Genomic DNA, 16,384 nt, shown 5'->3' with positions numbered 1-16,384 from the left:
GGGAGGATATGAGAACACTGGTGAAGATGCTGACAAACACACTTAGCAGACTTAATGGTTGGATGGATCCAGACTCCCAAATGATGCCTTAGGGATGCTGAAGGGAATTTGTGTACTTTAAAGGTAAATCCTGCCTGCCTGCCAAGAGTTGGAGGCTATCACTGGGAGGAAAGTTAACTTCCCTAAGACTTCCATAAAAGCCATATATTAGTTGGATCCAAGTTGGACCAGCCTGGGCTTAAATCCCAGCACTGCCACATTGAGGCTGTGAGATCTGGCGCCAGTTATCTTATCTTTCTGAGCCTAGTTTCTTTGTCTAATTTGGGAGTACAATCGTGCCTGTAGCTAATGATATTTGTGAAGACAGAAAGAGATAATCCAGGAAAGTGTTTAGCACTCATTTCTTCAGCTCTTTCTGTTGACCCACTCACAGAGCTCAATGAACAATGTGTTTCTCCTCCCCACTTTTAGCCACAGAGGAAGGGGTACCCCAGATGTTATTGCCACTGTCTCTGGGACAAGTCTCATGCAAACTTTAGAACAAATCTTTGCAACAAGTCCCACTACTGAGCTTGCTGTAAACATCCTCCCTTCTCTCTTTGTACCCAGTGGGAAGCTCTAAGATGCACCTGTCTGGGTTGCTTTCCCCTGAAGAATGGTGGCAACCCTCAACCCTCAAACACTTCCTACTTGCATTTGTATCCCACATGGAAAGCCATTTTTTGGGGTGGCATTCTATCATGAAACTTGAAAGCCTTTTCCGATTCATTTTTCTTGAAGAAAACCATTCAAAATGTTATTCTTGAAGGGGGAAAAAAGTTGATGCTTTATTTTTATTTATTTATTTTTATTTTTTTATTATACTTTAAGTTCTAGGGTGCATGTGCACAACGCGCAGGTTTGTTATATAGGTATATATGTGCCATGTTGGTGTGCTGCACCCATTAACTCGTCATTTACATTAGGGTATATCTCCTAATGCTATCCCTCCCCCCTCCCCCCACCGCACGACAGGCCCCGGTGTGTGATATTCCCCACCCTGCGTCCAAGTGTTCTCATTGTTCAGTTCCCACCTATGAGTGAGAACATGCGGTGTTTGGTTTTCTGTCCTTGTGATAGTTTGCTCAGAATGATGGTTTCCAGCTTCATCCATGACCCTACAAAGGACATGAACTCATCCTTTTTATGGCTGCATAGTATTCCATGGTGTATATGTGCCACATTTTCTTAATCCAGTCTATCATCGATGGACATTTGGGTTGGTTCCAAGTCTTTGCTATTGTGAATAGTGCCACAATAAACATACGTGTGCACGTGTCCTTACTGATGCTTTACTTTTAGAAAGTAATTATTACTTAAGACTTATGGTAACCTGCTATCCAAAAAGTAATAGTGCCTCTCATATTCTCCTCACTAGGCTATGAAAATATAAATGTCTCAGCCAATGTTTTGGAAAGTAAACAGCTAAAGGGAGCCACCCAGGAGGAATGGAATTACAACAAGGAAAAGTGGCGTTATGCTTTGGAAGACAAATACATCAACAAATATCCCACACCATTGATTAAACCAGAACGATCGCCAGAAAACCTAACAAAGAACACAGCCTTGCAGAGTCTAGATCCCTCAGCCAAGCCATCACAGTGGAAAAGTGAAGCTGTAGGGAATAAGAGAGAAGCCACCCGTTATTATTATTCAGAAGATTTTAAAGGTCAAATGGAAAAATCACAGGCACTGTATATTCCAAAAGATGCTTATTTCTCCATGATGGATAAAGATGTACCTTCTGCATGTGCTGTGGCTGAGCAGAGAAGCAACCTAAACCCAGGAGATCATGAAGACACAAGAGACGCTTTCCCTCCTGTACAAGATGGAGAAGTCACCACTGGCAAGTATGCTACAAACTTAGCAGAATCCGTGCTGCAGGATGCATTTATTAGATTATCTCAGTCTCAGCCCACATTACCCCAGGAATCTGCAGTCAGTGTTTCTGTAGGAAGTTCTCTGCTTCCCAGTTGCTATTCTACAAAAGATACAGTGGTTTCTCGGTCATGGAATGAGCTCCCCAAAATCGTCGTTGTTCAGAGTCCAGATGGCAGCGATGCTGCCCCCGAGCCAGGCATCTCCTCATGGCCTGAGATGGAAGCCTCTGTTGAAACCTCAAGTCTCCTCTCTGGAAAGAACCCCAGCAGACAACCCCAGAGTGCTCTAGAAGTGGCGTTAGCTTGTGCAGCCACTGTGATTGGAACCATTTCCAGTCCACAGGCCACAGAAAGACTCAAAATGGAGCAAGTGGACTCAAACTTTCCACTAGGGGGCAGTGGTGCACTGCAAACGCAAGCACCCCAAGGGCTCAAGGAACCTTCCATCAGTGAGTACTCCTTTCCATCTGCTTTGTGTGGCATGACTCAGGTGGCCAGTGCCGTGGCTGTCTGTGGTCTAGGTGAAAGAGAAGAGGTGACGTGCTCGGTGGCTCCAAGCGGTGGCCTCTCGCCTGCAGCTGAGGCTTCTGAAGCCATGCCCCCACTTTGTAGTTTAGCAAGCTTGGAGCTTGGCAAGGAAGCCATTGCTGAGGGATTGCTCAAGGAGGCTGCTCTGGTTTTAACAAGGCCTAACACCTACAGTAGTATTGGAGACTTCCTGGACTCCATGAACAGGAGAATCATGGAAACTGCTTCAAAGTCTCAGACCCTGTGCTCAGAAAATGTCCTCAGGAATGAACTGGCACATACCCTGTCCAATGTTATCCTGAGGCATTCCATTGACGAAGTTCACCACAAAAATATGATAATCAACCCCGATGACAATAGGCATTCATCTGAAATTCTGGACACCTTAATGGAAAGTACAAATCAACTGCTTTTCGATGTGATATGCTTCACGTTCAAGAAGATGAGTCATATTGTACGGCTTGGTGAATGTCCTGCTGTCCTTTCTAAGGAGACCATCAGAAGGAGGGAGACAGAACCTGGCTGCCAGCCATCTGATCCGGGTGCTAGTCTAGCTTGGACAAAAGCCACTGAATCCTCCAGCAGCTCTCCACTTAGCAATTCACACAACACGAGTCTTGTCATCAACAATCTTGTGGATGGCATGTATTCAAAACAAAACAACGGTGGAGTGAGGCCAGGCCTCTTCAAGAACCCCACGCTGCAGTCAGAATTATCACATGGTCACAGAGTGCCCGATTCTTCGACTGCTACAACATCCCCCAAGGAAATATATCTGAAAGGAACAGCGGGAGAGGATACAAAAAGCCCTCATCACAGTGAGAATGAATGCAGAGTCTCTTCCGAAAGACAAAGGTCCCCGACGGTTGGCCAGTCCAGAAGCGGTTCCCAGGAGGCTGAGGACAGTATCCACCCAAACACCCAAGAAAAGTACAACTCTGCCACATCTTGCATCAACGAAGTTCAAGTCAACCTGTCCATGTTAGGGGATGACTTGCTGCTTCCTGCTCAATCCATGCTTCACACAAAGCATCCAGACATCTACTGCATTACAGACTTTGCGGAAGAATTAGCAGACACGGTCGTCTCCATGGCAACTGAAATTGCAGCGATTTGCCTTGACAACTCCAGTGGAAAACAACCCTGGTTTTGTGCATGGAAAAGAGGGAGTGAGTTTCTGATGACACCCAATGTACCCTGCCGATCCTTGAAGAGGAAGAAAGAGAGCCAGGGGAGCGAGGCTGCTGTGAGGAAACACAAGCCGCCCCGGCTCAGTGAGATCAAGAGGAAGACGGATGAGCATCCCGAGCTTAAAGAGAAGCTGATGAACAGGGTTGTGGATGAGTCCATGAACCTTGAGGATGTCCCAGATTCTGTCAACCTTTTTGCCAATGAAGTGGCAGCCAAGATCATGAACCTATCGGAGTTCTCTATGGTGGACGGCATGTGGCAGGCGCAGGGCTATCCCCGGAATCGGTTACTGAGTGGTGACAGGTGGAGCCGGCTGAAGGCCTCTAGCTGTGAAAGCATTCCTGAGGAAGACTCCGAGGCTAGGGCCTATGTCAACAGCCTGGGCTTAATGAGCACGCTGAGCCAGCCGGTCAGCAGGGCCAGCTCTGTCTCCAAGCAGTCGAGCTGTGAGAGCATCACCGATGAGTTTTCCAGGTTCATGGTGAACCAGATGGAAAATGAAGGGAGAGGATTTGAGTTACTGCTGGATTACTATGCTGGCAAGAACGCCAGCAGTATTCTGAGTTCAGCCATGCAACAGGCGTGCCGGAAAAGTGACCACCTCAGTGTGAGGCCAAACTGTCCCTCTAAGCAGTCCAGCACAGAGAGCATCACTGAGGAGTTCTACAGGTACATGCTGAGGGACATTGAAAGAGACAGCAGAGAAATCACCTCCTCCAGACGGAGCAGCCAGGATTGGACAGCCAGCCTGCTGTCTCCTTCTCTGCGATCCCCGGTGTGCCACAGACAGTCGTCCATGCCAGACAGCAGATCCCCATGCTCCAGGCTGACAGTGAATGTGCCCATCAAAGCCAACTCTTTAGATGGCTTCGCTCAGAACTGCCCACAGGATTTCCTAAGCGTGCAGCCAGTCAGTAGCACGTCCTCATCCGGTCTCTGCAAATCTGACTCTTGCTTGTATCGGAGAGGTAGGACTGACCACATCACGAACATGTTAATTCATGAAACGTGGGCGAGCTCCATTGAAGCCCTCATGCGCAAGAACAAAATCATTGTGGATGATGCGGGGGAAGCCGACGCTGAGCCTGTTTCTGGTGGCTCTCCCTCGCAAGCAGAGACATGTGCAAATAGATTAGCTGCCAGCAGGATGTGCAGTGGGCCAACTCTGCTTGTTCAGGAGTCTCTCGATTGCCCGAGGAAAGACTCTGTTACCGAATGTAAACAGCCCCCAGTGTCATCTTTGAGCAAAACTGCTTCTCTTACAAACCACAACCCTTTAGATTCTAAAAAGGAAACTTCCTCGTGCCAGGACACTGTAGCAATAAACCACAAAAGGCGATCACTTTGCTCGAGGGAAGTGCCTTTGATTCAGATTGAAACAGATCAGAGAGAAGCCTGTGTTGGGGAACCTGAACCCTTCCTTTCCAAAAGCAGCCCCCCAGAGGAAGCAGAAGAGCATTCGAATGACAAAAACATCCCAGATGTGGTGAGAGGTGGAGACACAGCCGTGAGCGCTTGTCAAATCCATAGGTGAGTGAATCGTCTCTTAGACTACATAGAGTGCATGTGATGGAGTTTGCATCTTAATCAGTGTTTAGTCTAAATTTTAGACATAAAGGATTTGATTGGTGCAAGAACTAAATTTTCAAAACCAAAAATAATGACCTCCTAGGTTAATATGCATTTATGGTAGAGAGTTGAAAGTAAATTTCTTCTTAAAATCTCCAAAGCAAATTAAACTCGTCTATATAACCAAAGATGTAAGATATAATTCCCCCCATTAAAATTAATCTCCTGTGGTTTCCTACCTTTTAAAATTCATTCATGGCAATTTTTAAGCAAATAATAATCTTAATAATATATGATGCAATAATAATAATAAATGATGCAACTTATTCATTTGAAAACAGTTAAATTTAAATAAATATTAGTATTGGCATTTGACATTCAATATTTTGCAATCATTTTTCTCTCCTCTCCTTTTTCTTCTCCATAGAGTCTCTCCTTTCAAGTTTTGCTTTCTGTTTTTGTTTTTTGTCTTTTTCTAAAGATCTTGCCAAGGACACTGTGTTCCACAAGGGCTGGCCCTTTAGATGCCTGGTATAATTCTGGCAGTATAAATGCAAAGCAACACTGAAGTATTGTTATTTAAACAGCTCTTTTCCAGAAAATTATGACGTAGTTGACAATCCATTTTGAATTTGACATAAGGTAATAATTTCTCTGAGGCTGCTTAAAGAACTCTCCATTCCTTTTACAACTCATATTTTCTGTAGAAAATCTATAAGATCTTTGAATATGAGACCATTGTATCATTTCTTTAGCTTTGGTTTGTAGTTAAACAAGACAGGACAACAAAAAAGGAAGCTAGTGGCCTTGGAAAATCTAAGTTGGAGAAGTCTTTTCAGAGACATATGCCTATATTGTTTATTATTTACCAAAAAGCCTGTGATTTTTAAATGTTTAGTGGCAATCAAGTGGAACACAGCCTTCATCAAATTTCAGCAGCTCTCTGAAAGTCTTTGATACTTTTCCACTTCCACCAGGGAAGAAGGGATTCATCCTCAGGTACCAGTGCTGCCCACTAGAGGGCATCATCACTGGTGTGGTTATGGTTGAGTGTATTTGGTACATAGTGTCTAGGTGGATTTAAATATTTCTTTTTTAGCCACTCAGTACTAAGACCTTAACTTTCCAATCAGATGAAACCCTGGAAGAATAAGGAGAAAGGATGAAAACATAAAAGCAAAAGAACACAAAGCTAAATCAAATGACGTAGGCAGAGCTAACCCAGACGCTTTTTTATACATCAGTAGTTCTCCAGCTATAGACAATATGTATCGAAGCATTTTATGTAGGTGATACGGAGAATTACAAATTTTTTAAAGCAATCAGAGTTAAAGAAACAAATTAGCTCATGTGTAATTCTTTAGAATTACCTTAACCTGAAATACAAGAAAATGGAAAACCCTTCTTATAAAATCCAGATGCCTGACTTGGAGTCTTCTTTAACACAGATATCTTAAACCCAGCTGAGATTTTTAACCAAGGAGTGACTAGTTAGGGAACATTCATGAAATAGTAGTTCTACAAGATTTATGGTTGTAGGCTGAGATCAAATAGCAATTGTCCCTGAAGTTGAATAAAATTCATTATACAATTGTGAATTAAATGTCACTGATATTATCCTTAAAATAGGATATATTGAAAATATGTATGAATAAAGTCCCCAAATGGCTTAGGTTTGTATTACATAGAATGGCCCAAGAATATACCCTTTCAAATCATGATTTCTGGTTTGGTTTTCCACTAATAAAACAAGAAAGAATGTGGAGTCATCCACCTTAGAAATTCAAGACCTACATCTGCTTCCAAAACATAAGGACTAAATATTGAAAATGTTTTTCTTTGTGGAACAATATAAAGAATTATTAAGAACATGGATTTCACTAACCTTGTAACTATGCAACCTTGAGCAACTTCTCTGTTTACCAAAATTTACTCACCTGTAGGTGGGAAAAATAATTATCTTCTAAGAGGATCTTTAAGGTTTTATTAAGGAAGTGCACATAAATCTCTCAACTCAGGGCCTCGCCTATTGTCATAAATGCTTGCTTTTTGGTTGTTGTAATTGCTGTTTGGGGTTAGGGTACATGATTGCCCTTATTCCAGGAATTTTTTTTCCAAAAGAAATATCTTAAAGGCTCATGCCTATAATCCCAGCACTTTGGGAGGCCAAGGCAGGTAAATCACGAGGTCAGGAGTTCAAGACCAGCCTGGCAAGATGATGAAACCCTGTCTCTACTCAAAATACAAAAATTAGCCAGGTGTGGTGGCAAGCACCTGTAATCCCAGCTACTAGGGAGGTTGAGGCAGAGAATTGCTTGAACCTGGGAGGTGAGGTTGCAGTGAGCCGAGATCATGCCACTGCACTCCAGCCTGGGTGACAGGGCAAGACTCTGTCTCAAAAAAAAAAAAAAAAAAGAAAGAAAAGAAAAGAAAAAGGAAAAAAAAGAAAAAGGAATATCTTGTAAACGTTACGAGGATTTTATTAAAACAAGAAAATTTCCAGATTTTGCTAGAGGGAAAATTAACCATATTTAGATTATTACATTTTCTAAGCTCAGAGATGTTATAGGATTTCATTAGTCAAAATAGTTAAGTACAAAACTCGCTTCTCTGTGAAGCAGTTCTTCTCCCTTACACACAAACAAGGTAAGTGGCATATGGACTCTTAATTTTGTTTGGAGATGGGGAGGCGTCATGTCCTGAAAATAATTTTAGGCTACTTTCTTTAGGCATGTTTTCATGATTCTTTCTTTAAAAAATGTTATTTACGCTCAATATGCTGAAATAAAAATCACTTTCTTACATTTTTGATAAAGGAATAACAACTTCAGAATTTGTTGGACTTTCTGGTAAGTTGAAACCACAAAGTATAAACAACAAACTGAGAATTCCGGACATTCATATGCTGTACTTACTGACATCATCTTGTGTTTTAGAAACATATTTTAGGTTGTGTATCCATTTATATTTGCTTCAAGAAAAAAAAAATATTCATCCAACAAATATTTGAGTGCTTACTCTGACCAGCAATTGGCCTTGGGGCTGAAAACACAGAAGAAAATAGAAAGACTGGGTATCTACTCTCATAGTTCTTACACACGAGTGGGAGAGACAGGGAGAGTACATAGGAAAATATTTTGAAAAAATATTATTGTACAGTGTGATGAGAGAAAAAATAAAAAGTAATGTGGTAGCAAATAACTGGTAGGGAAAGTGGATACTTAGATAGGATGTTGGCATTTGAGATGAGACCTACAGGAAGAGAAGGTGCCAGCCGTGGGAAGAACGAGAGTGAGAGACTTGCATTTTAAGCATTGTGGTGATCTAGCCAGCCTGAAAAATGTTCCCACTATGAGTCACCTAGAGATCCTGGATTAAGTATAATAAACATCTTTTTAAGTATGTAGCTGATCTTTTTTTTTTTTTTTTTTTTTTTTTTTAAAGAAAGACAAGCAAATAAGCTTTAGTGATCTATTGCCCAGAATGGTGAATGTAATAAATAACAATGCATTATATATTTCTTTTTTTTTTTTTTTTTTTTTTTTTTGAGATAGAGTCTCACTCTGTCACCCAGGCTGGCGTGCTGTGGTGCAACCATGGCTCACCACAGCCCCAACCTCCCAGGCTCAAGCAATCCTCCCACCTCAGCCTTTCAAGCAGCTGGGACTGTAGGTGTGCACCACCATGCCTGCCCAATTTTTTAATTTTTTGTGGAGATGGAGAGCTCACTCTGTTACCCAGGCTGGTCTCAGACTCCTGGGCTCAAGTGATCCTGCCACCTCAGCCTCCCGAAGTGCTGGTATTACAGGTGTGAGCCACTGTGCCTGGCCTGTATATTTCAAAACTGTTAAAAGATTAGATCGTAAATGCTTTCACCACAACAAAATATAAGTATATGAGGTGCTAGATTTGTTAATTAGTGTGACTTAATCATTCCACAAGGTAAAACTATATGAAAACATCACAGTATATACCCCATAGAATTGATACAATTACTGTCAATTTAAAAATTGACAAGCAGGTGTGGTATATTCCCCATGGATTTGGATGTTTAGCACCCCCGTCTAAAACAGCAGCCCCCAAGAGCCCTTATCTGGAGAGATGGAAGCAGAATGCTGTCTGCCACTTATGATTTACCCTCATTTCTATATCCTCAGGAATTATTTTATTTACCCTTATTTGCAAGGCTAATCTTAACAATAGTAATTATAAAAACTGCAGAGGTTAAAAAAAAGAATTTGAAAAGGTAGTAAATTAAAGCTGACTCTGCTTGCCCTTGAGGGCATCTACCAGTCTCTGTAGCCTAAAAATTCATTTTCTAAAGGCTAGTGGAAACCAGGAAATGAGGGTCCACGAGTGGTGAAGACTTGGAACTGAGACAGACTTCCGCATCCTCAAGGGTTACAACCTTAGTAAAAGTGTGAACTATGGAAAAAGTTCACCCACCAGAACAGTGAACTGATTTAAAAAAAAAAAAAAAAAAAAAAAAAAGTGTCTTTCAAGCTTCCAGCGCTGGGTACGAGGAGAAAACAATCCCCTGGAGAATTTATGACCACGGCTTACCCTAATGCGTTTTTGCCATTCTAATTTGCATTATACTTGTGGTCCAGGAAATCCCAAGCTGGTGAGTTACCTTAAAGCAATCTCAGGTTAACAACCCTGTGAGAGCTTGGCAGAGACAAAAGTAAAATCTCTGGAGAGTTAAGCCCAGTCTCAAAGGATTTCAACAAATAAAACCTCATCAAATATGAGCTCAGAGTCTTAAACTGAGAGACACACAAGGAATCAAGGCACTGTAAGACTCATCACAAACATGAAGAGGCAGAATTAGCCCCATCGAAGTTCTCAGACACTGGAATTATTAAATACAGAATGTAAAGTACTTATGTTTAATATTTGGAAAAATTGAGATACAAAATAGGAGCAAGAAACAAACCACCATCAGAATAGAATAAGGTAGATATAAAAATCAATCAAATACTACTACAAAGATGAAAAGTATAATAATTGAAATTAAAAACCACTAGATAGAAAAACACATGAATTATTGAAATCAAAACCACAATGGCATACCTGCAGAGAGAGCTTTAAAGATAAATGTGAAAGAACTTCTGTTTCCATTCACAATGAAATTATTGAAACTCCACTTGCCCTCCATTCGCAAATAATCTTTTTTCTTTCTCTTTTTTTTTTTTTTTTTTTTTTTTTTGAGATGGAGTCTCGCCCTGTCACCCAGGCAGGAGTGCAGTGGTGTGATCTCGGCTCACTGCAATCTCTGCCTCCCAGTTGCAAGCCATTCTCCTGCCTCAGCCTCCTGAGTAGCCGGGATTACAGGCACATGCCACCACACCCGGCTAATTTATCTTTTGTATTTTTAGTAGAGATGGAGTTTCACCATGTTGGCCAGGCTGGTCTCAAACTCCTGACCTCAAGTGATCCACCTGCCTCTGCCTCCCAAAATGCTGGGATTACAGGCATGAGCCACTGTGCCTGGCCCATCCATGAATAATTTTTTTAATGGGCAGAATTAAACAACTGTTTTCATATATTATATGACAAACAGCACATTGAGCAAAGGGAAACAAACATGATTAGCCCTATAATTGCCCTCACTTTCTATCCGGATTGCCTTTTCAGGCAATAGTGCAAACAGGGAAATCCTGAGCAGAGTTCAGTGGGCACAATGAGGTGAGGAGACATGGACTAGAGGAAGATAGGCAGAGAAAGAAGAGGAACCTGCACAGGAAGCCCCTCGACCTGTTGCTGAGCAGTGAGGCATGCATGCATAGGTACAGCCCCATGACGCTAGAGAGTTGTAAGCTGAACGATGCCACAAGCTCACATAATACTAGAAGATGTTTAGTCCCAACTAGCCAGAGTGAAGAATCCATCTTACATACACACAGTACTTTGTAGAGACCCTAAAAAGATCACATCATAGAATTAAGGCTAAACTAGCCCTAAAAATAAAGGCTAATCTACACTTGTTCTAACAAAACTTAAAAGCAAACATCAAAAAGATCAAGCTGAACTGAAACTAATTTAATCTAGAATAAAGTTCAACATTGTTTAAAGAAAAGATGACAAAATCTAGCACTCAACAACATAAACTTGCAATGTAACATCCAAGCAAAAAAATACTACATAAAGAAGAAGTAAAATATCACTCATAATAAGGAGTATAATCATCAAAAGAAACATATCCAGAAATTACAGAAAAGATGAAATTAGCAGACAAGGATTTTAAATATCTCTTATAAATATGCCGAAAGATTTAAAGGTACACATGAATATAAGATTTGATGGAAGTTATAAACTCACAAATTAAGAAATATAATGAACTCTAAGCATGATCAACAGAAGAAAATCACATCAAGGCACATGATAATCAAATTATTAAAAACAAATCATAAAGAAATGTCTTAAAAGCAGCCCAGGGGAAAAAAAATTATATACTAAGGAGCACAAATAAAAACTGCAGATTTCTTATCAGAAACAATGTAAGATAAAAGACAAAGCATGACAACTATACTACGCTGAAGGAGAAAAAAAACTGTCAGCCTAGTATACTTTGTCCAGCAAAAATTCCTTCAAAAATAAAGGCTATTCATTAATAGGAAGATTCGATATTGTCAAGATGTCAGTTCTTCCCAACTGAATCTATAATTCATTGCAATCCCAATCAAAATTCCAGCAAATTATTTTGCAGATATCAACAAACTAATTCCAAAGTTTATATGGAGACCAAAAGATGAAGAATATTGAACACAAGATTGAAGAGGAAGAACAAAGTCAGAGAATTGAGACTACCTGACATGATGATTTACTGTACAGCTATAGTAATGAAGATAGTGTGGTATTGGCAAAAGAATTGATAAATCAATCAATGGAACAGAACAGAGAGCCGAATAATAGACACCCACAAATACAGTCAATGGATCTTTGACAAAGAAACAAAGGCAATATATTGAAGAAAAAATTGTCTTTTCAACAAACAGTACAGAAACAACTGGACATTTACATGCCAAAGAAAATGAATCTAGACATGGACATTACACCCTTTGCAAAAAATAACACGAATGGATCACAGACCTAAATGTAAACACAAAGCTATATAACTCCTGGAATGGCCGGGTACAGTGGCTCAAGCCTGTAATCCCAGCACTTTAGGAGGCCAAGGATGGTGAATCATCTGAAGTCAGGAGTTTGAGACAGCCCAGCCAACATGGTGAAATGCTGTCTCTGCTAAAAATACAAAAATTAGTTGGGTGTGGTAGTGCGCCTACAATCCCAGCTACTCAGGAGGCTGAGACAGGAGAATCTCTTGAACCTGGGAGGTAGAGGTTGCAGTGAGCCAAGATCACACCACCGCACTCTCAGCCTGGGTGACAAAGCAAGACTCTGTCTCAGAAAAAAAAAAAAAAAAAAAAAAAAAAACTCCTAGAAGATAATGTAGGAGACAAATCTAGATGGATCATGGGTATGGCAATGACATTTTAGATACACCAAAGGCACAATCTATGAAAGAAAGGCTTGATAAGATAGACTTTATTAAAATTAAAAACTTTTGCTCTATGAAAGACACTGACAAGAGAATGAAGACAAGCCACAGATTGGGAGAAAATATTTCTAAATACATATCTAATAAAAGACTATTACCTGAAATATACAAAGAACTCTTAAAACTCAACAACATAAAGATAAACTGATTTAAAAATAAGCGATGTCATGGAGTTTTTCAGCTATGTTTTCTTCTAGTAGTTTTATAGTTTTAGTCCTTACATGTAAGTATTTAATCCATTTTTAGTTGATTTTTATGTAAGAGGTGAGAAAAGGGTTCATTTTTAGTCTTCTGTATGTGGATATTCAGTTTTTCCACACCATTTATTGAAGAGACTATCCTTCATTGTGTGTTTTTGGCACCTTTGTCAAAAATCAGTTGATTATAGATAGGTGGGCTTATTTCTGGACTCTCTATCCTATATCATTGGTCAATGTGTCTGTTTTTATGCCATTACCATCCTGTTTTAATTATTATTGCTTTGTAGTATATTTTGAAATCAGGAAATTCTGCCATTTGTGACAATATGAATGAACCTTGAGGATTTTATGTTAAATGAAACACGCCAAACACAGAGAGACAAATACAGTCTGATCTCACTTACGTATGGAATCTTTAAAAGTCAAACTCATAGAAGGAGAGAGTAAAATTATGATTTCCAGAGGCTGGGGACTGGGGGAAGTGGACAGAGAAAGGAAGATTCTTGTCAATAGGTAAAAAGCTACAGTTAGAAAGAACATGTTCTGGTGCTCTATTGCACAGAAAGGTGACTACAGTTAATAATAATGTATCATATATCTCAAAATAGCTAAAAGAGAAGGTTTTAAATGTTCTCATCAAAAATAAATAATAAATATTTGGCATGATGGATATTCTTATTACCCTGATTTAATTATTCCACAGTGCATACATATATCAAATTATCGTATTGTATCCCATACATAGATACAATTATTATTTGTCCATTAAAGATAATACAAAACTTGAAAAATGAGCAAGAGACCTGAAGAGACCCTTCACCAAAGAACATGTATGGATAGCATCTAAGTATATAGAAAGATGCTCAACATTATGTCATTAGGGACTTGCAAATCAAAACAATCAGATACCACCACATACGTATTAGAACCCCAAAATTCAAAATACTGACAAAACCAGATGCTGGCAAAGATGCTCATTCATTGCTGATTGGAATGCAAAATGAAGCAGCCACTTTTGAAGACATTTGGGGAGTGTTTTACAAAACTAGATACTCTTAGCATACAACCCAGCAATCCTGCTCCTTGGTATTTAGCCAAATACGTTGAACACTTATGCCCATATAAAAACCTGCACACAAATGTTTATAGTAGCTTTAGTTAGAATTGCCAAAACTTAGAAGCAACCAGGGATTCTTCAGTAGGTAAATGGATAAACTGTGGTACATCCAAACAATATAATTTTATTCAGCCCTAACAAAAAAGAACTATCAAGCCATGAAAAGATACAGAAGAATCTTAAATGCTTAAATGCATAGTATTAAATGTCAATTTTTTTTTTTTTTTTTTTTGAGATGGAGTCTCACTCTGTCTCCCAGGCTGGAGTGCAGTGGTGCCATCTTGACTCACTGCAACCTCCACCTTATGGGTTCAAGTGATTCTCCTACCTCAGCCTCCCAGGTAACTGGGACTACAGGCGCCCACCACCATGCCCGGCTAATTTTTTGTATATTTAGTAGAGATAGGGTTTCACCATGTTAGCCAGGATGGTCTCCATCTCCTGACCTCGTGATCCACCCGCCTCAGCCTCCCAAAGTGCTGGGACTACAGGCATGAACCACCACGCCCGGCCAGATAATTTTTGTACTTTTAGTAGAGATGGGGTTTCGCTATGTTGGCCAGGCTGGTCTCGAACTCCTGACCTCAGGTGATCTGCCCGCCTTGGCCTCCCAAAGTGCTGGAATTACAGGTGTGAGCCACCACACCTGGCCAAATGTTGCCAATCTTAAGATGCTGCATGCTATATAATTCCAACTATATGATATTCTGAAAAAGGCAAAACTATGGAGACAATAAAAAGATCAGTGGTTGTCAGAGGTTAGAGGGCAGGAAGGATGAATAGGTAGAGCACAGAGGATTTTTAGGGCACTGAACTTATGCTGTATGATATTAGTCATTATACATTTGTTAACGCCTATAGAACATGCAACATCAAGAGTGAACCATGGCTGGGTGCGGTAGCTCATGCCTGTAATCCCAGCACTTTGCGAGGCCGAGGCAGGTAGATCACAAGGTCAGGAGATCGAGAGCAGGGTGAAACCCTGTCTCAACTAAAAAAAAAAAAAAAAAAAAAAAGCCGGGCACGGTGGCACGCACCTGTTGTCCCAGCTACTCAGGAGACTGAGGCAGGAGAATGGCGTGAACCCGGGAGGTGGAGCTTGCAGTGAGCCGAGATCGCGCCACTGCACTCCAGCCTGGGCAACAGAGCAAGACTCCATCTCACCAAAAAAAAAAAAAAAAAAAAAGTGAACCCTAATGGAAATTACAGGCTAGATGGTCTCTAAAATCTCTGCCAACTCAGAGATTAGATTCTGTGGTGGAATTTGCTATGACGTAGTCCTCTGAATCTCTGTGGATGACATGTAAGATAAGAAGGAAACCATCTGCATGCATCTGCACAACACCTCTATGCATTATTCACAAATGAGCAGAACTAGACATTTCTCTCAAGAGAAAATGAAAACTAGTGTTGTGGATAACGATTACTCATTCTGAATTCCTAGTTATGTGACATGGAACGTGAGATGTACTTTAAATAGAGCATGAAATTAAGATAAAGTAAAATACACTAACAGACTCATTTTTTAATAAGGATGTTGGATGTCAATCACTGAGATTTAAGTTCTTTAGTAAGAAATAGCCTGGAATAAATGTTTCTAATAACAGGAGATTCTAACTTAGTAAGAAATTGGTCCAGGAAATGACTTTTTAACTAGGCAAATGAATGGTTTGGGAACCTTCTCCTTTGTATCTGGTCCTTGGCTCATTTGCACTGTGTTGGGAATATGTGTATTACTTCCATTTGTCATCAATGAACTTTTCTTTCATTTGAATTTAAGTCCATGCTGCCTCTTTGGCTGCACCATTCCCCTCCTTCCCCCTTGCACGATTTGGAAAAATCTCAATATTTCAAAAAGAAAAAACCAAGCAAGGACCTTCTTTCACAAAGTGTTAGCAGCATAGCATACTAGAAATAACCACACCTTAATGCCAAACCTACCCAGAACGCTGTGAGAAGGACTGTCAGGAGCAAACATCCAAAACCTTTTGTAAAACTCCTGCGGTGGCGAGTTCACATACCAAAAAGGAGATTTTTAATCACACTCAAAAAGTTATGCATTTGAAACTCTGCTCTCTATATGAGAACTTTTTTAAATTTTTAAAATATAACCATTCTCAGAGAAGGGATAACAGTACTAATTCTAAGACTGAGGAAAATTATATAGACCTTTCCGTAACCAAATTGATTTTACTTTCAATGAAAGAGGCCACCTGTCTTAGGTTGTATTCCCCAGGAAAAGACTCTGAGAGGGAGAATTGCAGGCAGATAATTTGTCAGGGACTTCTCTGCAGAAATA

At 40.3% G+C, this 16,384-nt stretch overlaps 1 protein-coding gene across 8 annotated transcripts in view; it reads left to right on the top strand.

Annotated features, from left to right (window-relative positions):
- Window positions 1–16,384, top strand: part of SPHKA (SPHK1 interactor, AKAP domain containing) — a 195,038-nt gene that overhangs the window by 161,138 nt on the left and 17,516 nt on the right. For all 8 annotated transcript variants that reach the window (XM_024790334.2, XM_024790336.2, XM_071073491.1 and 5 more), the window contains one exon: window positions 1,418–5,168. In XM_024790334.2, coding sequence (XP_024646102.2) covers window positions 1,418–5,168 — 3,751 coding nt within the window. The remainder of the gene's footprint in view (window positions 1–1,417; window positions 5,169–16,384) is intronic.

This window comes from Macaca nemestrina, chromosome 11, assembly GCF_043159975.1.
Source record: "Macaca nemestrina isolate mMacNem1 chromosome 11, mMacNem.hap1, whole genome shotgun sequence".
NCBI classification, from domain to species: Eukaryota; Metazoa; Chordata; class Mammalia; order Primates; family Cercopithecidae; genus Macaca; species Macaca nemestrina.
The sequence above is the reverse complement of the archived record's forward strand: the minus strand, read 5'-3'. Positions and strand labels throughout refer to the sequence as shown.